Source organism: Ovis aries, chromosome 1, assembly GCF_016772045.2.
Source record: "Ovis aries strain OAR_USU_Benz2616 breed Rambouillet chromosome 1, ARS-UI_Ramb_v3.0, whole genome shotgun sequence".
NCBI classification, from domain to species: domain Eukaryota; kingdom Metazoa; phylum Chordata; class Mammalia; order Artiodactyla; family Bovidae; genus Ovis; species Ovis aries.
Window position 1 is genome coordinate 272,884,070 of NC_056054.1, and position 27,514 is coordinate 272,911,583.

At 39.1% G+C, this 27,514-nt stretch overlaps 1 protein-coding gene across 2 annotated transcripts in view; it reads right to left on the reverse strand.

The window, feature by feature from the left end:
* Positions 1 to 27,514, reverse strand: part of COL6A5 (collagen type VI alpha 5 chain) — a 166,537-nt gene that overhangs the window by 29,281 nt on the left and 109,742 nt on the right. For both annotated transcript variants that reach the window (XM_060406600.1, XM_060406598.1), the window contains exon 36: positions 26,255 to 26,460. In XM_060406600.1, coding sequence (XP_060262583.1) covers positions 26,255 to 26,460 — 206 coding nt within the window. The remainder of the gene's footprint in view (positions 1 to 26,254; positions 26,461 to 27,514) is intronic.

Here is a 27,514-nt window from a genome sequence, read left to right on the forward strand (position 1 = left end):
ATTTTGAATAATTTATATTGCTACATATTCAAGGTCACTAGTTTTCTCTTTTATCAAATCTAATTTCTTATTAATCCCATCCAGTGTATTGTTCATCCTACACACTGGCGCTTTCATCTCTACAAATGTATTTAAATTTTTTTTTACCTTTTCTATGTTTCTACTTAACTTTTTAATATATAGAATTTAGTTATAATAACTTTTAGTATATTTGCTAATTTTTAACATCTTTGTTAGTTCTGATTTGGTTTTGAGTGACTGTGCTTTGATTATATGTTTTTTCTGCTTTTTATGCCAGACATTATGAAATTTGCTTTTTTTGGATATGGGATACTTTTACATTCCTATAAATGTTCGTATACTTTGTTTGGGGAGGCAGTTAAGCTACTTGGAAACAGTTTGATCCTTTTGGGCATTGGTATTATGATTTGTTAAGTATGTCCAGAGTGGTACTTAATTTAAGGCTAATTATTTCCTACTACTGAAATAAGACCTTTCTGAAGTTTCTCCCTAGTACTTTATAAATTATGAGTTTTTCCCATCTCTCTAATGGTAAAAGGCACTATCCTTGACCCTGTGAGCAATGGAAATTATCCTCTAATCCTTTCTAGATGGATGTTCCCCAGTTGGGTCATTTCCTCACATTTCCTGTGCTATCAGCACTCTGATGAATAACAAAGAGGCATCCTCTGCAGAGCTCTCTGTTTCTCTGCACAGCTCATGCCTCTCTGGTACTCTGTCCTTTGAACTCTCATCCTTTGGTCTCCCCAGGCTCTCAGCTTTGTCTGCTCATCTCAAGGAGTACACTGGGCTCCACCTGAACTCCCTTTCCTGTACCATGGCCTGGAAACCCTTGGCAGTAAACTGGAGCAATTGTAGGGACCATCTCATTTGCTTCTCATCTTGCAGGGATCACTGTCTTTTATTCCTGATGTCCAGTGTCCTGACAATTGTTGTTTCATTTCATATACATGTATATAAAATGAACCGATAAACATATATATTCCTTTTGGTTATTTCAATCGGTAGGTAAATCCAGTTCCTGTTACTTCACCTTGGGCATTCTAACAGATGAGAACTGATCATCTTGTTTGAGATATTCCTATGAAAACTGTCATTGATGTCAGTTCAGTTCAGTTGCTCAGTCGTGTCTGACTCTTTGTGACCCCATGGACTGTAGCACACCAGGCTTCCCTGTTCATCACCAACTCCCAGAACTTGCTCAAATACATGTCCATTGAGTTGGTGATGCCATCCAGCCATCTCATCCTCTGTTGTCCCCTCTCCTCTTGCCTTCAATCTTTCCCAGAATCAGGGTCTTTTCAAATGAGTCAGTTCTTCACTTCAGGTGGCCAAGTGTTGGAATTTCAGCTTCAGCATCAGTCCTTCCAATGAATATTCAGGATTGATTTCCTTTAGGATGGACCAGTTGGATGTCCTTGAAGTCCAAGGGACTCTCAAGGGTATTCTCCAACACCATGGTTCAAAAGCATCAATTCTTCGGTGTTCAGCTTTCTTTATAGCCCAACTCTCACATCCATACATGACTACTGGAAAAACCATAGCTTTGACTAGGTGGACCTTTGTTGGCAAAGTAATATCTCTGCTTTTTAACATGCTGTATAGGTTGGTCATAGCATTTCATGGCTGCAGTCATCATCTGCACTGAGTTTGGAACCCACCCACCCCCCCCAAAAGAAAGTTTCTCACTGTTTCCATTGTTTCCCCATCTATTTGCCATGAAGTGATGGGACTGGATACCGCGATCTTAGTTTTTTGAATGTTAAATTTTAAGCCAGCTTTTTCACTCTCCTCTTTCACTTTCATCAAGAGGCTCCTAGGTTCCTCTTTGCTTTCTACTGTAACGGTGGTGTCATCTGCATATCTGAGGTTATGCATAGTTTGGTCTCAGGTCAGACAACAGGGAGGGAACACAGCCCTGCCCATCAACAGAAAATTGGATTAAAGATTTACTAAGCATGGCCCTGCCCATCAGAACAAGACCCAGTTTCCCCCACAGTCAGTCTCTCCCATCAGGAAGTTTCCATAAGCCTCTTATCCTTATCCCTCAGAGGGCAGAGAGAATGAAAACCACAATCACAGGAAACCAATCAAACTGGTCACATGGACCACAGCCTGGTCTTACTCAATGAAATTATGAACCATGCCATGTAGGGCCACCCAAGATGGACGGGTCATGGTGAAGAGTTCTGACAAAACGTGGTCCACTGGAGAAGGGAATGGCAAACCACTTCAGTATTCTTGCCTTGAGAACCCCATGAACAGTATGAAAAGGCAAAAAGTTATGACACTGAAAGATGAACTCCCCAGGTCAGTAGGTGTCATTGATGTACCAGACTTTTATCATAGTCATAAATCAGGATTTTACATATTAGGAGTGTGTTTGACATGTATGGATCTCCAATCTTCCACCAGGAAGATTCTTCTTGGAATTTTTTATCAATATCAATTTCTTGATCAACTTACTAAATATAAAATTGGAAGTGCAGACCAAAGCATAGATATTATATTTTTCTATGCAATAGATGCTATGTAATATACTTTAACCCTAAAATACCAACAAAACCTCTTCTAGAGCTCTTGGCAATAGTGTATCAGGATCTGTGAATATTAGTTAAATGGACATTTCTTTCCTTTTGAGCTTACAACCCTGGAGTTGGCTAATCATTACCTGCTCTGTTACCAGAATCTCTGCTTTGACTTGGAAAAAAAAAAAAAAAAGGCCAATTGACATACTTAGTTAAAACATAAGAAAAAATATTTCATGAATGTTCTGGTAGAAGAGGAAGAGGTAGAAATGAAAAAAAAGAAGTTACAGCTGACATCACAGAGATACAAAGCATCGTGAGATACCACAATCAACAGTTCCATGTCATACACACTACTGTTTATTAAACAGGTAACTAGTAAGGACATGCTGCATAGCACGAGGAACTCTATCTAATGCTCTATAATGACCGATAAGGGAAAAGTGTCTGAAAAGAGTGGATATATCTATGTGTGTGATGTGTGCATGCTGCGTTGCTTCAGTTGTGTCTGGCTCTTTGGACCCCCTAGACTGTGGCTGGCCAGGATCCTCTGTCCATTGGATTCTCACAGCAGGAATACTGGAGTGGGTTGCCATTTCCTTCTCCAGGCGACATTCCTGACTCAGGAATCAAGACCATGTCTCTTATGCCTCCTGTTCTTTACCACTAGCACTATCTGGGAAGCCAGATATATGTAGATGAATAACTAATTCACTTTGCCATAGCAGAAGGTAACACACATTGTAAATTAAGTATACTCCAATGAATTTTTTTTAATCAGTTACATGTCCATAAAATAGACAAGCTAGAAGAAATAAATAAGTTTCTAGAACCATGCAATTTTTCAGTACTGAATCAGGGAGAAATACACAGTCTGAATGGACTGGTCACTAGCCGTAAAACTGAATTAGTAATTAAAAAACACTCCCAGCAAACAAAAGCCCAGGACTGATCAGCCTCTTGGGGGAATACTACCAAACATACAAAGAAGTACTAATACCTATCCTTCTCCAACTATTCCAGAAAATTGAGGAGCAGGGTACACTCTCAAATCCATTCCACAAGACCACCATTATGCTCACACCAAAACCAGACAAGGACACAACAAAAAAGAAACTTATAGGCCAATATCCCTGATGAATATAGATGCAAAACCCTCAATAAAATATTAGCAAACCTAATTCAATAATACACAAAAAGGCTCAGACACTATGATCAAGTGGGACTTATTCTAGGGAGGCAAGAAGGGCTCAATATCCACAAATCCATCAGTATGACACACCACATTAACAACGGGAATGATAAAAAACCACATGATCACCTCAGCAGATGCAGAAAAAGCATCTGACAAAATTCAACATACAGCCATGATAACAACTTCACAGCACAGGCTACTATCTCAATATTCTGTAATAACCTATATGGGAATGAGTTTGATGTACACCTGAAACTAATACAACACTGTAAATCTCTAGACTTCAATTAGCAAAGATAAATTAAAAACAAAACAAACGTGGATATGGAGGAAACATATCTCTACATAATAAAAGATATGTTTTTCATAAGTCTGTCCCATTTGTGACAAACCCACAGCTAACGTCATATGGAAGGTTGAAAAGCTGAAAGGTTTTATTTTAAATCCCCAGGAACAAGACAGTGATGCCCACTCTTGACACTTCTATTTGACGTAGTATCGAAAGTCCCGGTGAGAGAAATCTCAAGAATAAGAATGAGAAATAAAAGGAATCCAAATGGGAAGGGAAGAAGTAGAACCGTCACAATTTGCAGATGACATGATACTATGTATAGAAAACTCTCTACCAAAACTATTAGGATAAATGAATTCAGTAAAATTCTATGATGCAAGACTAATATACAGAAATCTGTTGTTTTTCTATGCACTAATAATGAACTATCAGAAAGAGAAAACCAGAAAACAATCTGTTTAAAATCACATCAAAAAGAATAAAATACCTAGAAGTAAACTTAACCAAGGAAGTTAAAGATCTATCTCCTGAAAAACTATAAAACATTGACAAATGAAGGAAATTAAAGATGATACAAATAAATGGAAAATATCTCATGTTCATGAATTAGAAGAATTAATATTGTTAAAATGTCTGTACTATCCAAAGCAATCTATGGATTTAACGAAACTCTATCTATGTTTAATGAATCTCTAGCTAACTATGTCTAAAAATCATTTTTCACAGAACTAGAATAGTCCTAAAATTCATATCAAACCACAAAAGACCCTGAATTGCCAAAGAAATCTAGAAAAAGAACAAAGCTGGAGATACCATGCTCACAGACTTCAGACTATACTACAAAGTTACAGTAATCAAAACAGCAAGGTACTGGCACAAAGACAGTCATATAGGTCAATGAAGCAGAATAGAGAGCCCACAAATAAGTCTGCACACTTGTGGTCAGTTAACCTATCTATGACAAACGAGGTGAGAATGAATGCACAATAGAGAAAAGATAATCTCTTCAATGAGTGGTGCTGGGAAAACTGGACAGCTACATGCAAAAACAATGAAATCAGAACATTTCCTCACACCATATACAAAAATAAAGTCAAAATCGGATAAAGACTCAACTGTAAGGCCAGAAACCACAAAACTGCTGTAAGAGAACATAGGCTACATACTCTTTGACATAAGTTGTAGAAATAATTTTTGGATCTGGCTCCTAAGGCAAAGAAAGAAGAAAGTAAAAATGAAGAAATTGGACATAGTTAAGATGAAAAGCTTTGGTACAGCAAAGGGAACCACTGACAAAGCAAAAAGACAACCTACTGAATAGGAAAAAGTATTTACAAATGGTATAAATGATGAAGGGTTAATATTCACAGCATATAAACAGCTCATACAACTCGATATTAAAAAACAGCTTAGTGAAAAAATAAGCAGAAGGCAAGGAGACCTTTGTATAAAGATGACATGCAGATGGCCAACGGGCACTGGGAAGATCCTCAACATTGCCAATCATCAGAGAAACATAGATCAAAACCACAGTGAGATATCACTTCACACCTGTCAGAATGGCCATCATCAAAAAGTCCACAAATAACAAACTCTTAGAGGAAAATATAGGCAGACCACTCTCTGACACAAACCACAGCATCATCTTTTTAAATCTATCCCCCAGAATAATGGAAATAAAAGCAAAAATAAACAAATGGAACCCACTGAAACTCAAAAGCTTTTGCGTATCAAAGGAGACAATAAACAAAATGAAAAGACAACTCACAGATTGGGAGAAAATATTTGCAAATGACGTGACTGATAAGTGATTAGTCTCCAAAGTTTACAAACAGCTTATGATACTTAATAGCATTAAAACAAAGAAGCCACTCAAAAAATGGGCAGAAGACCTGAAGAGACATTTCTCTATAAAGGGCATACAGATCGCCGACAGGCATATGAAAAGATGTTCAAAATTGCCAGTCGTTTGAGAAACGCAAATCAAAACTACAATGAGACTTCACCTCATACTCATCAGAATGGTTATCATAAAAAAAAAAAAAATCCACAAACAGCAAATTCTAGAGATGGTGTGGAGAGAAGGGAACCCTCCTGCAGTTTTTGGTGGGAATGTAAATTGGTAGAGCCACTATGGAGAACAGTGCAGAGTCTCCTTAAAAAACTAAAAATAGAGCTACCATATGAACCTACAATCCCACTCCTGGGCATATATCCAGAGGAAAACATGGCCCTCAAATATACATGCACCCCAGTGTTCATCACAGCACTGTTTATGATGGCCAAGACATGGAGACAACCTAAATGTCCATTGACAGAGGAATGGATAAAGAAGATGTGATGCATAGACACAGTGGAATATTACCCACCACTAAAAGGGATGAAACAAGGCCATTTGCAGCAACCTGGATGGGTGGAGAGCATGTTATACTGAGCGAAGTAAGTCAGACAGAGAAGCAGAAACATCATATTGCATCCCTTATATGTGGAATCTAAAAAGAAATGATACAAATGAGCTTACTTACAAGACAGAGACTCACAGACTTAGAAAATGAACTCATGTTTGCCGGGGGAAGGGATAGTTGAGGACTTCGGGAAGGTCATGTATACACTGTGATATTTAAAATGGATAACCAAAAAAATCTATTGTATAGCACATGGAACTCTGCTCAATGTCATGTGCCAGCCTGGATGGGAAGGGGGTTTGGAGGAGAATGGATACACATATATGTATGACTGAGTCCCTTCACTATTCACCTAAAACTATCACAACATTGTTAATTGGCTATATCCCAATACAAAATGCTTTTGGTGTCAAAAATAAATAAATAAAGTAAAAATGCCTTTTAAAAAAAAGTCCACAAATAACAAATGCTGGTAAAGACGTGAAGAAAAGAGAACTCTCCTACATGGTTGGTGAGAATATAAGTTGGCACAGTCAGTATGGAAAAGTATGGAGTTTCCAGCAAAAAAAACAGAAACAGAACCATCATGTGATCCAGAAATCCCACTTCTGAGTATGTATCTGAGGAAAGTAAAGACAGTAGTTAAAAAAAATACATGCTCTCTGATGTTCATAGCAGCAATACTTACAATAGCTAATTTATGGAAGCAACTTAAGTATCCATCAACTGATGAATGTATTATATATACAATACATGGAAATATTTCATGAGAAACGCTGAGCTGGATGAAGCACAAGCTGGAATCAAGATTGCCGGGAGAAACACCAATAAACTCAGATATGCAGATGACACCACCCTCAAGGCGGAAAGCAAAGAAGAACTAAAGACCCTTTTGATGAAAGTGAAAGAAGGAAGTAAAAAAGTTTTCTTAATGCTAAACATTCAGAAAACTAAGATCATGGCATCTGGTCCCATCACTTCATGGCAAATAAATGGGGATATGTAGAGACATATTTCACTTCTAAAATCTCTAAAAATAGGTTATCTACCTATTTAAAGGATTAAAATGAGAATAAAAGAAGCTAAGTGCTAAACTCTAAAATTTAGCCCAACACTAAATAATCACTTACAATTATTCTGAGTCTAAAGTATCTTACTTGGAAAGATTGGGCCTTAAAAAAAAATTTGTTTTTCAATAATAGCGAAGTCTGGTAGAAGTGCGGCTAAGGAATACCTATTACTCAGAGCAATGCTGTGTATTTTCTGATAATGTCACCAAGCCAAATACTCATCTCCAACTCTGTGGATAAATTCCTTGGAATGGAAGAGGAGGAAGGGCTGACTCACTTGATATGGCTTGAGAGGAATGAGCGACCCAGCTGGATTTCCAGGGAAGCACCCCCAGAGATTAGCCTAATTTTGCATCCACAGGGCTGAGTGTGGTCCAGCACCTTTCAGGAGAAGTGGAGATGGAAAGGGAATTTAGGAAGAAAGGAGCATCTACAGGGCTGGACCATCTGGACGGGGATTGAGATGCTGTGGAGCTATGATGCCTTTCATGGTTGTGGGAAATGTCAAGATATGCACAAGTTATCTTGTGATCTGCCTTGGATTTGTCCAGTGGCCAGAATCAGTCATGTGTTCTCCAACAGGCAAGCCACATAGACAATGCAGCTGCTGTATATGTATTTTTCTGTCCACATGGACTGCAAAAGACATATTTCAACTTCATCTTTTTTTTGTAAGGCTTCCCATGAGACTGGCAATGCTTTCAATTTCAATTCTTCCATTTTCGGAGTGTTGAATGAGCTTCAGAGTTTGTGCTCAGCTCCATGCCTATCTCCTCTCATTTAATATTCCACATAGCACTGTGAGGGTGAAATTCTCATCATGCCCATTTTACAGATGAGCAAGCTGAGGCTTGGAGGGAGCAAGTGACTTGGCCAAGAAGTGATAGCCTATCAGTGGGAGAGGTGGGATTTGCACCCAGCTTTGTTTAACTCCTTCAGAAGACCTGGTTATCAGATCTGAGTGTGGAGCAAAGACGTTAAGGAACACATTAACCACCTAGCCAAAGGCCCCAGGACCTGGTTTAAGGAACCAGGGTCTTGGTCAATGCTATTCTTTCGATCGAAACCACTAAAGAAAGTTTTCTTTCAAAACTAGGCAACTAAATAAATTTTCTTAGAAAAACTAAATGTTTTTCTAAGAAAACTAATGTTTTCTAGAAAACTAAATGTTTTCTTCCCTAGGCCTTATGGAGCAATGGGTATGAGCTGAATCTTTGGAGTTTGAGGCTCATTTAAACCATTTTTTTTTTTAGCTCTGTGACCCTGAGTCTCTTCCATGCCTCTGTTTCATTCTTTAAAAATATATAGCTTACAACGTGAGAGACCTGGGTTCAATCCCTGGGTCGGGAAGATCTCCTGGAGAAAGGAATGGCAACCCACTCCAGTATTCTTGCCTGAAAAATCCCATGGACAGAGAAGCCTGGTAGGCTACAGCCCATAGAGTTGCAAAGAGTTGGGCATGACTGAGTGACTTCACTTTTTTCACTTTCATAATAATAAATTATAACCTTATGTTTTTTGAGAAAATTAAATAAAATTTTCACAGTGCCAAGCATATCCTAGATACTCTATAAATATAATATTTAGAGGGGGAAAAAAACCAGAAGTCTCAAACATTTGAAAATCCTACCTATGATACTGTATTCTGCAAGCCAGAATTTCCCCAAAATGCAAAGCCACTTGGTATTAGTGGAACACAAGGGACACGCATTCAAGCCCATTCTGTTGTGTTTACACATACTTAACTGGGGAGAAGTTGTGATGATTTACATGCCTCTCCATTTAATACTGTCACCCCAGGCCTTTCTGGTGAGGTCACTAGTGAAGCTACAGGATGGAGCACGTGTGTGTCTGACTGCGTGTCATTTGTTTTATGCCAAAGGGAAATAGAGACATATTTTTAAATCCCTTGTTTTGTTGAATGAATTCCTCTCTCCCCCGTTTGCCTGAACAAGTAGGAGTCATGGTCCTAAAATCTTTTTCCCAGAAGACAGAATAAATACCCTCTTGGCTGTGACTTTTCTAGGTGGCACTTTGCCCACAGGATTCACTCTTGCCGTCCACGTCACACTCTGAAACCACAATCTGCAAAAAGGCACTAGCACACTGAGAAAAGTGATGCAAGCCTTAGGGGTCATTTACACCCTGACCTCCTGGATCTGTCACTAGACATCCTTTAATTATCACTGAAATGCAGTTGATTTACAATGTTGTGTTAGCTTCAGGTGTACAGCAAAGTGATTCAGTTATACATAACCGTCGTGGATTATTACAAGGTGTTGACTGCAGTTATACATAACCGTCGTGGATTATTACAAGGTGTTGACTGCAGTTATACATAACCGTCGTGGATTATTACAAGGTGTTGACTGTAGTTATATATAACCATCATGGATTATTACAAGGTGTTGAATGTAGTTATATATAACCATCATCGATTATTACAAGGTGTTGACTGCAGTTATACATAATTATCATGGATTATTACAAGGTGTTGAATGTAGTTTCCTGTGCTATACAGTAGATCCTTGATATTTATCTATTTATATATAAATTTATATTGTATTTATGTGTATATTTTAATTCCAAACTCCTTATTCATCCCTCCCCCTTTGGTAACCATGTTTGTTGTCTGTCTGCGAGTCTGCTTCTGTTTCATGAATAAGTTCATCTGTCTCATATTTTAGATTCCACATGTAAGTGATATATTTGTCTTTGGCTTACTTTACTAAGTATTATCATCTCTAGGTCCATCCTTCTTGCTGTGAATGGCATTATTTCATTCTTTTTTTATGGCTAACATTATATTATATATATGTGTCTAAATATATAATGTATATGCATAATGTCTATCTCTCTATATATAATGTGTATATATGTATATGTGTGTATATATATAATGTGTATATACATATGTAATGCATGTGTATATATGTAATGTATGTGTATTATATATATAATGTTTATATATACATACTGTGTGTCTATATATACAGATTACATATATACCACATCTTTTTTACCTGTTCATCTGTCTATGGACATTTAGGTTGCTTCCATGTCTTGGCTATTGTATACAGTAGCACCATGGTTTTAATGGTGTTATTTTGTGCTCTGACCTCTGGATGCATTTATAAGCAGTTTATAAAGCCAATTTATTCTGGTCTATGTCCTCTAAATGAGCTATAAGCAGGAATTTTAAAAAATTAAATTCAAATCTAGAACTTGAGTTGTACCACTAAAATTAAAAATAACTTTCCCAATGATGACATGATACTCCTCAAATTTAGCAACTGTATATATTTCCCTATTTGTAAATGCAGACAATGTCCTTGCCAGACAACACAGCTTGCTGTTAAAAGTTAGCATTTGGGGGCGGGTGGCAGCTTTCAGTATGGTGGAGGAGTAAGACGGAGCCGTCACCTTCTTCCCCACAAAATCAAAAATACATCTCTGTGGAACAATTCCTACAGAACACCTTCTGAACAACAGCACATTACTCCAGACTTCCAAAAAGGCAAGCCAGTCTCCTCAGAATGAGGTAGGGCAAAAGATAAAGAAAAGGGACAAAGGATTTCGGAACAGGGACCTGCACCCCAGGGAGGGGGACATGAAGCAGGAAGTGTCTCTGCACACTCAGAAACTCCCTCACAGGCAGGGATGGGCAGGGGAGCTTCAGGACCTTCGAGGGGAACTCAGCAGCAACAGATGTTCAGAAGGCAAAACAGAGAATTCACCGCAGAGATCATTGCTGACCAGCACTTCCCAGCAGAGAAAGTTTGCACACCCACTGAGGTGAATGGGGGCTGGGTGCTGAGGGTGCCACCCCAGGGAGAGGACCGGGGTTGAATGCTGTGAAGATACTCTGAAGGGCCTGGTACAACAGAGGGGAGGGAGTCCCGGGAAAAGCCTGGGACTCCCAGAGAGATCTCTAACTCCCCATGCTTTCAGATCTCAGGAACTCACCTTTGTGAACCCAGGCCACAGCTGTGAACTGCGCAGCCGCAGGAGTAGATACGCCCAGCTGCTGCCAAAGCCAGCAAGAGCATCAGAGGCAAACTAGATGTGAGTGCAGTCTATGATCCAGAGAGGGGAATGCAAGCCAACTGGCCACTGCCAGAGCCAGGGCGAGTGCCTGAGGCAGGAGGCAAAACATCACCACTGCAGCCCCAACCCCAGAGGCATCAGCTGTCACCAAGCCCTGACCGGGCACAGCTACTGCCCACACCTTCCTAGGAGCCTATGTAATTGGCCTCTGTTAAGGGACACATGACTCAGGGCCAGCTCCCTTGGGAGAGCACATGACCCACCTCAGACTGGAGCAACTTCCCACAGGCCTCGGCTGCAGAAGGCGCTCCCCAAACACCCCAGTTACGGCTTTCACACCCCCCCTCTCTCCCTGGCCTGACTGAGCAAGTGAGCCCTAGTAAACTGTTACTTGGACCCTCTTTGGTCTGGGAGGGGAACAGACACTGAACGGTGGCCTACAAGCAGAGGCAGGCCCCAAACCAAAGAGGGGCACCAGCAGCCGTGTGAGCAAAGGAAAGAAAGGGGATTTGTTCAAGGAGCCACAGATGCATAGGATTAAATCCCTGCAATGAGCCTGAGACTGTGAACTTTGGGGACAATTGTGGGGTTTGGGAGCAAGTACAAACTGGAGTAAGGCCAGGTCTGAGTCTGAGCTGACCACACAGCAGGTCTAGAGACCTGCCTAGAAAACTGGAGGACTTCCTGATTAAGCAGATTGGCTGGAGCTCACTGTGTGGAGAGAACATTGGAGGACTCAGGAGGACATTTTTCTTACTACCACTTTCTCCACATATATTTTCTTTTTCATCTTTTGTATTATTCTAACATTGCTCTTTCTTTACTAATCCTTAAATTTTTATTTTTTGATGCAATTTTTCCTTTTTAAAACATTTTATTTCTAAATAAAATTATTTCTTTTTTTTTTTTCTGTTTTTACAGTACTTTTTAGTTTTATTGCAACTCCAACCACTAGAACATAGGGACAAGTCCCCCCAGCCAGGAAACATTCATAAGGCACTGGTTCAGCTCCATTCCTGGTGGGCAGGCTCAACAAATAAGAGGAACTACAACCTTGCAACTTGCAGAAAGGAGACCCCTGGCACAGTAAATCAAACAGAAGGAAAGGCAGAGAAACATGCAGCAAATGAGGAAGCATGGTAAAAACCCACAAGACCAAACAAATGAAGAGAAAATAGGCAGTCCACCTGAAAAAGAATTCAGAGCAATGATAGCAAAGATGATCCAAAACCTTGAAAATAAAATGCAGGCACAGATAAACAGAATGGAGGCACAGATTGAGGAGATACACAAAATGTTTAACAAAGACCTAGAAGAAATAAAGAATAGACAATCAGCAATGAACAACTGAGATTAAAAAAAAATGCACTAGAGGGAACCAATAGCAAAATAACTGAGACAAAAGAATGGATAAGTGAGCTGGAAGGTAGAATGCTGGAGATAACTGAAACAGAGTAGAATAAAGAAAAAAATGAAAAGAAATGAGGACAGTCTCAGAGACCTATGGGACAACACTAAGCACACCAACATTTGAAGTATAGGTGTCTCAGAAGAAGAAGAGAAAAAGAAAGGGTATGTGAAAATATTTGAGATTATAATCAAAAACTTTCCTAACGTGGGAAAGGAAACAGCCACCCAAGTCTAGACTCCTAGAGAGTCCCAGACAGGAAACACACCAAGACACATAATAATCATGTTAATGAAAATTAAACACAAAGAAAAAATATTAAAAAGCAGCAAGGGAAAAGCAACAAATAACATACAAGGGGATCCCCATAAGGCTAACAGCTGACCTTGCAATAGGAACTTGCAGGCCAGAAGGGAGTGGCAAGATATACTTAAAGTGATTTAAAAAAAAAAAACAAAAAAACCCTACAACCAAGATTACTCTAACAGATAAGCAAAAGTTAAGAGAATTCAGCACCACCAAACCAGCTAGAGGAAAACTGCTAAAGGAACTTCTCTACACAGCAAACACAAGAGAAAGAAAAGACCCACAAAAACAAACACAAAACAATAAAGTAAATGGTAATAGAATCACACATAAAATTATCATCTTAAATGTACAGATTGGATGAATGGATACAAAAACAAGACCCCTGTATTTCCTGCCTATAAGAGACCCACTTCAGATCTAAGGACACATACAGACTGAAAGTGAGGGCCTGGAAAAAGATATTCCATGCAAATGGAAATCAAAAGAAACTGGGAATAACAATATTCATATCAGATAAAATAGACTTTAAAATAAAGATCATTACAAGAGATAAGAAAGGACACTATATGATGATCAAGGCATAAATTCAAGAAGAATGTATAATAATTATAAGTATATATAGATAAGACTCTTGAGAGTCCCTTGGACTGCAAGGAGATCCAACCAGTCCATTCTGAAGGAGATCAATCCTGGGTGTTCTGTGGAAGGAATGATGCTAAAGCTGAAGCTCCAGGACTTTGGCCACCTCATGTGAAGAGCTGACTCATTGGAAAAGACTCTGATGCTGGGAGGGATTAGGGGCAGGAGGAGAAGGGGACGACAGAGGATGAGATGGCTGGATGGCATCACTGACTCAATGGACATGAGTTTGGATGGACTCCAGGAGTTGGTGATGGACAGGAAGGCCTGGTGTGCTGCAGTTCATGGGGTCCAAAGAGTGGGACACGACTGAGTGACTAAACTGAACTGAACTGATGTGTACAACATAGAAGTATCTCAATCCATGAGGCAAATGCTAATAGCTGTTATTTTTCCATGTTGGTCACAGCCAGGAAAATTGTGTTTGGTTTTATATATATGTTGCCCTACATATTAAGCCTTGTGTGATGACTGATCCAGACAGCAAAAAAGTACTTATTTTTAAGAAGATAGAGATTTTTAGAAAGGCTTATTCAGTTTAGCATATATATACATATGCTATGTTATTGTATATGTGTGTGCATATGTATACCTGTGTAGAAGCACCTGAGGAGTCTGTTTTCACAGAAAACTGGTTAGTTTTTTTTAATAGTATTATCCATCAATTGTGGCAAATTGAAAAACACAAATGGAATAGAAAGAAAATCACCTGGAGTGTCTCTCGTTATGTCAATGGTTTGCTGTAGCTCAGATGGTAAAGAATCTGCCTGCAATGCAGAAGACCCAGGTTCAATCCCTGGGTCGGGAAGATCCTCTGGAGGAGGGAATGGCAAGCCACTCCAGTACTCTTGCCTGGAGAATCCCATGGACAGAGGAGTCTGGAGGGCTACAGTCTTTGGGGTCACAAAGAGTTGGACATGACTGAGTGACTAACACCACCACTACTACTGCTATTAAAGAGGGAACTGATAGTAACACAGTAACAGTAGGGACTTTAACACCCCACTTACACCAATGGACAGATCGTCCAGACGGAAAACTAGGAAGGAAAGACAAGCTTTAAAGGATACATTGAACCAGATGGACCTAATTCATATCTACAGGACATTTCATCCAAAAACAGTAGATTTCACTTTTTTCTCAAGTTCACATGGAACGTTCTTCAGGATAGATCACATCTTGGGTCACAAATTAAGCTGTGGTAATTTTTTTTAAAAACTGATCTTGTAACAAGCATCTTTTCTGACCACAGTGCTATAAGATTAGGTATCAACTATAGGGAAAAAAGCACACAAATATATGGAGAATAAATAACCAAGAGTTATTTATTCTGAATAACCAAGAGTTCAGTAAAGAAACAAAGAGGGAATAAAAAAAAAAAAACCTAGAAACAAATGACAATGAAAACCTGTCCTCTCAAAACCTGTGGGATTCTGTAAAAGCAGTGCTAAGAGGGACGTTTACAGCAACACAAACCGACCTCAAGAAAGAGGAGAAACATCAAATAAACAACTTAACCTTTCATCTAAAGCAATTAGAAACAGAAGTACATAAAAACCCCAAAGTTAGTAGAGGAAAATAAATCATACAGATCCAAGCAGAAATAAATGAAAAAGAAATGAAAGAGACAATAGCAAAAATCAATAAAACCAAAAGTGTGTTCTTTGAGAAGATTAAAAAAAAAAAAAAGAAAAATCATTAGCCAAACTCTTCAAGCAAAAAAGAGTCAACCCAATAAAATTAGAAATGAAAAAGAAAAAATTACAACAGACAACACAGAAATACAATGGATCATAAGAGGTTACTACAAGCTACTATGTGCCAATAAAATGCACAACCTTGAATAAATGGACACATTTTTAGAAAATTAAAACTTTTCAAGACTGAACCAGAAAGAAATAGAAAATATGAACAGACCAATCACAAGAACAGAAATCAAAACTGTAGTAAAAAATCTTCCAACAAGAAAAAACCTCGGGCCAGATGGTTTCACAGGCAAGTTCTATGAAAAGCTTAGAGAAGAGCTAACACATATCTTGCTCAACCCTTCCAGAAAATTACAGAGGAGGGAAAATTGCCAAACTCATTCTACTAATCCACCATCATCCTGATACCAAAACAAGACAAATCACACACACAGAAAAAATCACATACTAGTGTCATTGATGAATACATATGCCGAAATTCTCAACAAAATTCTAGGAAACAGGGTCCAAAAATACATTAAAAAGATGATACATCATGATCAAGTGGGCTCTATCCCAAGGATGCAAGAATTCTTCAGTCTACACAAATCAATCAATGTGATATACCATATTAACAAACTGAAAGATAAAAATCACATGATCATCTCAATAGATGCAGAGAGCTTTCAACAAAATTCAATACTCATTTATGATAAAAAAAAAACACTCTCCAGAAAGTAGGCATAGAAGGAACATACCTCAACACAATAAAAACCATATATGACAAATCCAAAGCAAACATTATTCTCAGTGGTGAGAAACTGAAAGCATTTTTTCTGAGATCAGGTACAAGACAAGAATGCCCACTCTCACCACTATTATTCAACATAGTTTTGGAAGTCCTAGCCACAGTAACCAGAGAATAAAAAGAAATAAGAGGAATCCAGATTGAAAAAGAAGAAGTAAAATTCTTACTGTTTGCAGATATTGTACATGGAAAACAATAAAAATGTCGCTAGAAAATTACTAGAGCTAATCAAGAATATAGTAAAGTTGCAGGATATAAAATTAATAGCGTATAGGAAATTCCTAGCTTTCCTATACACTAACAATGAAAAATCAGAAAGAAAAATTAAGGAAACCATCCACTTACCACTGCAACAAAAATAAAATGCCTAGGAATAAACCTACCTAAAGAGACGATAGACCTGTATACAGAAAACTATAAGTCACTGATGAAAGAAATCAAAGACAACACAAACAGATGGAGAGATATACCAGGCTTTTGGATCAGAAGAATAAATACTTTGAAAATGACTATATTACCCAAAGCAATCTACAGATTCAATGTAATCTTTATCAAACTACCAGTGGAATTCTTCACCAGAACTAGAACAAAAAAGTTCACAATTTATATGGAAACAAAAAAGATCTGAATAATCAAAGCAATCTTCAGAAAGAAAAACTGAGCTGGAGAAATCAACCTTCCTGACTTCAGACTATACTACAAAGCCACAGTTATCAAGAAAGTATGGTACTGGCAAAAAAAAAAAACAGAAATATAGACCAATGGAACAAGATAGAAAGCCCAGAGATAAACCCACACATCTATGGGGAACCTGTCTTTGACCAAGGGGGCAAGAATGTACAATGGAGAAAAGACAATCTCTTCAATGAACAGTGCTAGGAAAACTGTACAGCTACATGTAAAAGAATGAAACCAGAACATTTTCTAACACCATACAAAAAAAAGAAACTCAGAATGGATTAAAGACTTTAATATAAGGCCAGAACCTATAACAATCTTAGAGGAAAACAGTGGCAGTACATTCTTCAACATAAATTACACCAATATCCTCTTTGACCCATCTCCTAGTGCAAAGGAAATACAAATGAACATAAACAATGTAACCTAATAAAAGGTCAGAGCTTTAAAAGCTCAAAGCAAAGGAAACTATAAAGATTAAAAGACAACCCTCAGAACAGTAGAAAATAATTGCAGATGAAACACCTGAACAAAGGATTACTCTCCAAAATATATAAGCAGCTCATACAGCTCAATATCAGGAAAACAAACAGCCTAGTAAAAAAACAGGCCGACTTAAGCAGACATTTCTCCAAAGAACACATACACATGGCTAATAAATACATGAAAAATGCTCAACCAGCTCTTATTACAAAAATGCAGATCAAACTAAAATGAGGTATCAGTTTACCCCACCCAGAATGGCCATTATCAAAAAATCTACAAATGCTGGAGAATATGTGGAGACAAGGGAAGCCTCCTATAATCTTAGGGGGAATATAAAGAAAAGTTATGACCAACTTAGATAGCATATTCAAAAGCAGAGACATTACTTTGCCAACAAAGGTCCATCTAGTCAAGGCTATGGTTTTTCCTGTGGTCATGTATGGATGTGAGAGTTGGACTGTGAAGAAGGCTGAGCACCAAAGAATTGATGCTTTTGAACTGTGGTGTTGGAGAAGACTCCTGAGAGTCCCTTGGACTGCAAGGAGATCCAACCAGTCCATTCAAAAGGAGATCAGTCCTGGGTGTTCTTTTGAAGGAATGATGCTAAAGCTGAAACTCCAGTACTTTGGCCACCTCATGCGAAGAGTTGACTCATTGGAAAAGACTCTGATGCTGGGAGGGATTGGGGCAGGAGGAGAAGGAGATGACCGAGGATGAGATGGCTGGATGGCATTGCTGACTCAACGGACGTGAATCTGGGTGAATTCCGGGATTTGGTGATGGACAGGGAGGCCTGGCGTGCTGCAATTCATGGGGTCACAAAGAGTCGGACACAACTGAGCAACTGAACTGACTGAACTGAACTGAAACTGATATAACCTTAAACAGTATGGAAATTTCTCTAAAGACCAGGAATAAATCCACCATATGATACAGCAATCTCACTCCTGGGCATATACCCTGAGAAAGCCAAAATTCTAAAAGACACACATACTCCCATGTAAACTGCAGCACTATTTACAACAGCCAGGACATGGAAGCAGCCTACAGATGAATAGATAAAAAAAGATGTAGTACATATATACAGGAATACTACTCAACTGTGAAAAGAGTGAATCTGAGTCAGTCCTATGGAGATGGACGAATACAGAGTGTATACACAGTGAACGGAGTCAAAAAGAGAAAAGCAAGTGTCGTATATTAACACACATATATGGAATCTAGACAAGCGCTACTGGTGAACTTAGTGGAGAATGACTTGTGGACACAGAGAGGGAAGGAAAGGGTGGGACGAACTGAGAGAACAGCAGTGACGTACATACAATACCGCGTGTAAAAGAGACAGTGGGAAGCTGCTGTATAACACAAGGAGCCCAGCCTGGTGCCCCGCGACAACCTGGAGGAGAGGGATGGGAGGAGGGGAAAGAGGCACAAGAAGGAGAGGACATATGTGTAATTATGGCTGATTCAAGTTGTTAGACGGCAGAAACCAACGCAACATTGTAAAGCAATTTTCCTCCAATTAAAAAAAAATTTTAAAGAGTTAGCGTTTTGTGGAAATGGGCATGGGTTTGAATTCTGGCTCTGCTGCTTTTAATTTGTGCTTGTGGTTCTTTGCATTCGTGTCCTCATCTGTAAAATATAATAGTCATTATAATAATAATAGATGTGGGGGGCACGGGGTTTAATTCAGAACAGGAGCCAAATACATATTTGCTGCATTAGTATTCATAGGAAATTCACTTGAATGCTTGGCAGAGTCCTTTCCTATATAGTAAGCCCTGGTGTCCCTGGTGGCTCAGACAGGAAGAATCTGCCTGCAATGCAGGAGACACTGGTTTGATCTCTGGTTTGGGAAGGTACCCTGAAGAAGGGAATAGCTTACCTGGTCCAGTATTCTTGCCTGGAGAATTCCATGGGCTGTGGAGCCTGGAAGGCTAGTCTATGGGGTCGCAAGGGTCGCAAAGAGTTGGACACGACTGAGCGACTAACCATACCAATGGTAAGGGTTACCACTGCTTCCTCCATAGCCACCACTAACATCACTCAATTATTTCTTCAGCTATCCACGTCTTATTCCATTATCAAAGGGTCCTGATGAAAAAAGTGTTGCTAACACTGTAGGACATTGCTTTAGTAATTGCAACAAATAATCGCATGAGACCCACAGAAAGCAACCTGTGAAGTCAAATCATCCACGTATCTTGAACTCGCAGTTCACATTAGTTCTGTCATACTCAAAATCTTCAAGGAAGCCACCCAAACTGTAATAACTATACAATAAATTCCCAAACAAAAGTGAATGCCACAACCTGTCTACAGTTTAATATGAATAGAAGACTCAGTTTATCTCCCAAAGAGCATCCAGATGGTTGAGATGTCCTAAAGCATTCATGAGACATGTCACTACAGTTCAGACACAGCCCCAGTTCTACCACTGACCTCTTTTGCACATGTACTAATATGAAAATAGAATGTTCAGCTAGGGGACGGTTTTAAGTTCTGGGTGACTCAGAAGCCAATTCTGCTGCATTTCAGTACAGATTTTAGTGTAGCAGAAGATATATGTATTCAAATTCAACACATAACAGCAAAAATTGGAAGCAAGCTAAGTGTTCAAGAGGTAAACAGTTAAGTACACTCCTTCACTGAGAGAAACATTATGAGAGCACAGAAAAATCAGTATGAAGCTTGCAGGAATATGGAAAATGTATAACATGTGAAAAGCAGGATATGTAACTGAATAAAACTATGTAAACCTGTGTGTGTGTGTGTGTGTGTGTGTGTGTGTGTGTGCACTCAGTTATGTCCAACTCTTTGTGACCCCCCTGGACTGTAGCCCACCAGGCTCCTCTGTCCATGGGGTTTCCCAGGCAAGAGTACTGGAGTAGGTTGCCATTTGCTCCTCCAGGAGATCTTCCTGACCCAGGGACTGAACCCACGTCTCCTGCATCTCCTGCACTGGCAGGGGGGGTTCTTTACTACTGAGCCGCCTGGGAAGCCCATGTAAGCATACGTGCCAAAGAATGTATTCCACACACAAACATCTCAGTTTGCTAAACTGTTTGATTTGTGACTGTAATAAAATCTTATATGGTATGATAGTATCTGTATAATTTTTCTTAAAAACTAGCAGAATCCTGAGGATGTACTGGGAAACTGTGGACAGTGTGTAGAAATCATGAGTCCTATACTGAACTAGTCTTTTGGTTTCATGATCTTGAGGGCATGGAGTTTCTCCTAACAGGGTTTCTTTCACTAGTAACACTCTGACTGGATAATGCTTTGTCGTGAGGGAATGTCCAGTGGGCACTGCAGGGTGCTAAGCAGTATCTGTGGCCTCTACCCACTAGAGGCCAGTAGCACCTTCCAGTTATGAAAACTAAAGGGTCTCCAGACACTTCAATATGCCTCTTAGGGTGGAATGGGATGGAATCACCTCCAGGTGAATTTGCAAGAGCTAACCCCTAAATGAGGTCGCAGAGCTGACATGACTTGGTGACTGAACAACGACAACCACAAATCACTAAACACCTTTCTAGCTTTACTACCTTATGATTGATTCAAAGTAAAATGATACATTGGCTTAAAAAAAAAAAAAGCTGACTATAGATCACAGTCAAGTTAGAGAAATATTGGACCGATCAAAAAATTTGTTTGGGTGTCACAGCAAAATCCAAATGAAAATTTTGTCCAACCCAATAAAAATGTAAAGTAAAATCCAGGCAAATTCCCTTGTGAACAACTCCAGACTAGTTTTAAGACAGAAGTGTTCCTTCTCATTACTTAATAAAATTCATTGAAAAGAACATCAGTTGAAGTTGTCCTAAGGCCAGGGACCACCTAAAGCTATGAGTGAGCCCTAGGCTGAGTTTGGATTGGTATTTCACATTTTAAAAAATTATCCTGTCCCCATTTAATCTTGACAGTAAACTAATCATGCCTTAAGTATTAATTAACACAGCATCTTTAATGAAAGTGCTAGGCTCACCACTGGTTCAGAGAAGGCAATGGCAACCCACTCCAGTACTCTTGCCTGGAAAATCCCATGGATGGAAGAGCCTGGTAGGCTGCATTCCATGGAGTTGCTAAGAGTGGGACACAATTGAGTGAATTCACTTTCACTTTTCACTTTCATGCATTGGAGAAGGAAATGGCAACCCACTCCAGTGTTCTTGCCTGGAGAATTCCAGGGATGGGGGAGCCTGGTGGGCTGCCGTCTATGCGGTCGCATAGAGTCAGACATGACTGAAGCAACTTAGCAGCAGCAGCAGCAGCAGCACCATTGGGTCAACAGCTGAATTCAATTAGGATTAAACCATCATTTTTCATTACATAATTCCAAAGAACTATGTGTAATCCATTGGTGAGTAATTAAGAGGAACTGAATTTTCCAAGAAATTTTTATATTGTGGAGGTCTTGGTCAAAATGTGTAATGGTATCACTGCTGCTGCTACTGCTGCTAAGTCGCTTCAGTTGTGTCCGACTCTGTGCGACCCCATAGATGGCAGCCCACCAGGCTCCCCCGTCCCTGGAATTCTCCAGGCAAGAACACTGGAGTGGGTTGCCATTTCCTTCTCCAATGCATGAAAGTGAAAAGTGAAAGGGAAGTCATTCAGTCGTGTCCAACTCTTCACGACCCCATGGACTGCAGCCCACCAGGCTCCTCCATTCATGGGATTTTCCAGGCAAGAGTACTGGAGTGAGGTTCCATTGCCTTCTCCAATAATCTCTACATATTTTGATCTTAAAAATATTTTGTTAGATAGATGTTAAATGAATAGATGGGTGGATGAATATTCGGTGTTCTTGGATGAGTAAAACAAAATTATAATCCAGTTCACCTGGATCCCTTTGGCAATAGGCATTCTTCTGTTCTGTGATACCATCAGTAGTGACTCAGTTTATTTTAGCTGAGAGCACAGAGCAGCTCTGGCACACTAAAGTGGTAGCATGCACAGTGGTTCTTAAACTTCAGCCAAAGGGCTGAGCCGCACCTCCCCAGTTTCTGCTTCAGCAGAGCCAGGACGAGTGCACTTCTAGGTTCCAGGTAGTGCTGATGCTGCTGGTTTACAGATATGCTCCGAGAAGGACAGTGGATCTCAAAAGCGAGTACCTACAGAAATCACCTAGGGTGGTTATAAAACCACACACCCCGCTGAATACGAAGCAGTAGTACTGAGAAGGGCTTAGGAATCTGTGCTTAGGAGTTTCCAGGTAATTCTGATACAAATTGTCTTTGAGCTGCTGTAAAAGGCAATACCAAAGAACGCTCAAACTACCGCACAACTGCACTCATCTCACACGCTAGTAAAGTCATGCTCAAAATTCTCCAAGCCAGGCTTCAGCAATACGTGAACTGTGAACTTCCAGATGTTCAAGCTGGTTTTAGAAAAGCCAGAGGAACCAGAGATCAAATTGCCAACATCCGCTGGATCATGGAAAAAGCAAGAGAGTTCCAGAAAAACATCTATTTCTGCTTTATTGACTATGCCAAAGCCTTTGACTGTGTGGATCACAATAAACTGTGGAAAATTCTGAAAGAGATGGGAATACAGACCACCTGACCTGCCTCTTGAGAAATTTGTATGCAGGTCAGGAAGCAATAGTTAGAACTGCACATGGAACAACAGACTGGTTCCAAATAGGAAAAGGAGTACATCAGGGCTGTATATTGTCACCTTGCTTATTTAACTTCTATGCAGAGTACACCATGAGAAACGCTGGGCTGGAAGAAGCACAAGCTAGAATCAAGATCCCCGGGAGAAATATCAAACACCTCAGATATGCAGATGATACCACCCCTATGGCAGAAAGTGAAGAGGAACTAAAAAGCCTCTTGATGAAAGTGAAAGAGGAGAGTGAAAAAGGCTTAAAGCTCAGCATTCAGAAAACGAAGATCATGGCATCAGGTCCCATCACTTCATGGGAAATAGATGGGGAAACAGTGGAAACAGTGGCTGACTTTATTTTTGGGGGCTCCAAAAGCACTGCAGAAGGTGACTGCAGCCATGAAATTAAAAGACGCTTACTCCTTGGAAGGAAAGTTATGACTAACCTAGACAGCATATTAAAAAGAAGAGATATTACTTTGTTAACAAAGGTCCATCTAGTCAAGGCTATGGTTTTTCCTGTGGTCATGTATGGATGTGAAAGTTGGACTATGAAGAAAGCTGAGCGCCGAAGAATTGATGCTTTTGAACTGTGGTGTTGAAGACTCTTGAGAGTCCCTTGGACTGCAAGGAGATCCAACCAGTCCATCCTAAAGGAGATCAGTCCCAGGTGTTCATTGGAAGGACTGATGTTGAGGCTGAAACTCCAATACTTCGGCCACCTCATGCGAAGAGCTGACTCTTTGGAAAAGACCCTGATGCTGGGAAAGATTGAGGGCAGGAGGAGAAGGGGACGGCAGAGGATGAGATGGCTGGATGGCATCACGGACTTGATGGACATGGTTTTAGGTGGACTCCAGGAGTTGGTGATGGACAGGGAGGCCTGGCGTGCTGCGATTCATGGGGTCACAAAGAATCGGACATGACTGAGCGACTGAACTGCTGAACTGAACTGAACTGAAGGAGTAGAGAGGACCAGGAAAGAAGACGGAATTAAAGATGAATTGGAAACCAGAGTAGAGAGGAAGCAGCAGAGGAGAGGACTAGGTAAAGAGACAGTGGTTGTGTTTCTTTTGAAAGAGAGTGATACGCAACTCCTTGCCAGCTACAGTACTCTGGGAACTCTAAAAATTCTTAAATGGTTAAGATTCCTGACTTCCACAGAGCTCTCAGTTCAAGGGCACAAAAATGAGCTACTGACCACATGGATCACATTATAAATGAGTAATGTGCATAGCATATGGACGTTATCAACCTTTTATTTGTGCAATACGTCTGGAACGTATCAAAGCTCATCTCTTGGTGACTAAATAAAATATCTGAACTACAATTTATTCTCCTTGAGGATGGAATGTTATACAGGAAGTTCTTAGCCGCTTTCAACAACTAGCTAACAATGATTTTAAAGAGAAAAATCAGATAAGAACAGTACAAAGTCCCTAGACAACAATGATGATCTGATACTCAGATTTATTATAAAGGAATATATATATTATCCATAGGTCTGAGACTCTGTTTCCAGGAAATTACAACTTGACATAAACCTCTATGGAACTCTCAACACACTGCAACCTACTGCAAGAGAAATTGTGCAAGGTGGGGATAAGAGAAAATTGACAGTTTTCCCTATAGAGCCATGCAACAATTATTTCTTCAGCCAAATTAGACCTTAAACTGGTACTTTCATGAGTATCCCCATTCCCAGACATCTGAAAAACCAAGTGAAAAGTCTTTCTATTATTACTGAACAATGTTCGTTAAAGATGGCTGCAAAGATGAGTTTCTTTTTTTTTTTTTTTCCCCTTAAGTATCCAATTATTTCTGCCTTTCTTGAAAAGGTGCACACTTTTGACTTATCAGAATTTAAAGTGCTTACCTCTAACCATACTATCACAAATGACCATTTAGTATTTCAACACTGCCAAGAGAACTTCTCTTTTTCTGGTTTTAAAACTTGAGCATGATAAACTCCTGTGCCTTGAGAACTGTTTTAATTCCCATATCACTAAAATGAATACCCCAAATTAACTACATTCATTAAGAAAAACAATTTTTTGTTCTCTTCTTTAAGCTATGTCTATATAATGATAATATCTGTTTTAAATAAGCAATGCACATACTTGAATACCCTAAAGCCAAGGGATTATGTACATACAGTTTTACCCCATTACCTTTTTTAAAAAGTCTTCTTTTTCAACTAGTGATTGATTGACTTTTAAATTCTGAATTCTAGCTTCTATAAAGGAAATTTTAGTGATTTTTAAAGCTCAAATTCAAACATATATATTTCAGAAATAGAGAGAAATATGGGGACATGAGAATTGAGCCCAAATAAAGCACATTATTTATCCAAGGGAGTCACTAAGAATTAGTATTCCTCATTCTTGTGAATAACCAGCATGCGATTGGCCCCCTTTTCTTTCAAACTTGCATATGCTAACAATACACATGATGCTTATGATATAATGCATTGAAAGTTTGCACTCTGGCCAAATGAGCATTTTGGAAGAATCCAGATGCATAGATGGAATAGCTGAACAGTCTGTTTAGAATGTCATCCTTTAAAATGAAAATAAAGCCAAAATTCTATGTATCTGATTTGTTTGAAACTATTAAACTCTGACAAAAAGCATTTCTGCTTTGCCATTAAAATGTATACAGTAGACAGTGGGGTATTTAATTTATTTCCAGTGGGGGGGGGAACCTTATACCTTCTTATACAATCACAAATTCTGGGGCACTGGCCAGGCCAACTTTTAAAAGTTATTTTAATTTCACCTTTGCCATGCTATTTCTCTACATTGCTTCCTTCTACATCACACCAACCTAAATTGTGGCTTCTAGAGAAATCTTAAATTTGGTGAGAATATCAAGGACGTTTCTTAGGGCTCACCAGTGATTTCAGAGTGGTACCTGTGACCATTTAAATCTTCAAATCAAATAAAAACAGCAGTTGTAGCCACCATCTTGAACTTGGAAAAAGTTGCTTTTTATGCCAGGCTTGTTTATTTCATTCTCTGTTAGTGTTAAAGAAGGTCAAGTTATTCAGTATAACTTTTCATTTCCTTACCAGAGGTGAGACTTGCAATTGCTTCAGAATCCCAATCTTTTTCATACTTAGTCATTGATTCCTGTGGCATAAGCATCTGGCTTGGAATGTAAACCAAATGGCTGCTTCCATTGTCCTCCAATACCAAAGATGAATCTCTCTGAGCACTCAATTCCTGGCCGATGATGTTCTCTCCTGAAGAAATATCATAAGCTGCAGGAGTAAATCTAGAAGATAAAAAGGGAGGTTTTAGGTGAACTAAAACTTTAGGAAAAGTTTAAACTTCAGGGAAGTTTTAGTTTTAGTTGTATTGGGGGAATGCAAACAAAATATCCCAATGATTTAATATGGTTACTTAATTATTTCTTAGAAAGATAGTTGGGTGTTAAATATCTAAGCTTATTTCAATCAAATAATTCATTAAGATTCATTATACTACAGGGGAATTCTACTAAACATGTAGAGAAGAACTAATACCTATCCTTCTTAACCTATTTGAAAATATTCAAGAGGACAGAACACTCCCAAATTCATTCCAAAAGGCCACCAATATCCTGAAACCAAAACCAAAGACACTCCAGAAAAAAAGAGAAAATTATATGCCAACATCTTAGATGAGTATAGGACGCAAAGCTTCTCAACAAAATGTTAGCAAACTGAATCCAGTAGTATATAAAAGCATCATAAACCACATGTCAAATCAGATTTATTCCAGGGACACAAGAATGGCTGAAAGTACACAAATCAATCAGTGTGATATACCACATTAACAGAAGGAAAGACATAAAACCACACGATCATCTCAATGTATGCAGAAAAAGCATTTAACGAATTCAACTTCCATTCATGATCAAAGTGGGTTTAGAAGGAACATGTCTTAATATAATAAAGACCATTTATGACAGATCTGCAGCTAACATCATATGCAATGGAGAAAAGCAGAAAGGTTTTCCTCTAACTTTAGGAACAAGACAAGGATAGTTACTCTCACTACCTCTATTTAATGTAATTTTGAAAGTTCTAGCCACAGCAATCAAATAAGGAAAAGAAATAAAAGGCATCCAAATTGGAACATAAGAAACAAAACTGTCCCTATTTGCAGGTGGAATGAGACTTTATGCAGAATATCCTAAAGGCTCTACCCCAAAAGTATCAGAACCAATAAATGCATTAAGCAAAGTCACAGGACATAAGATTAATATACAGAAATCTATTGTTTTCTGTATACTAATAATGAACTCTCAGAAAGAGAAAGCAAAACATCAATCCCATTTAAAATTG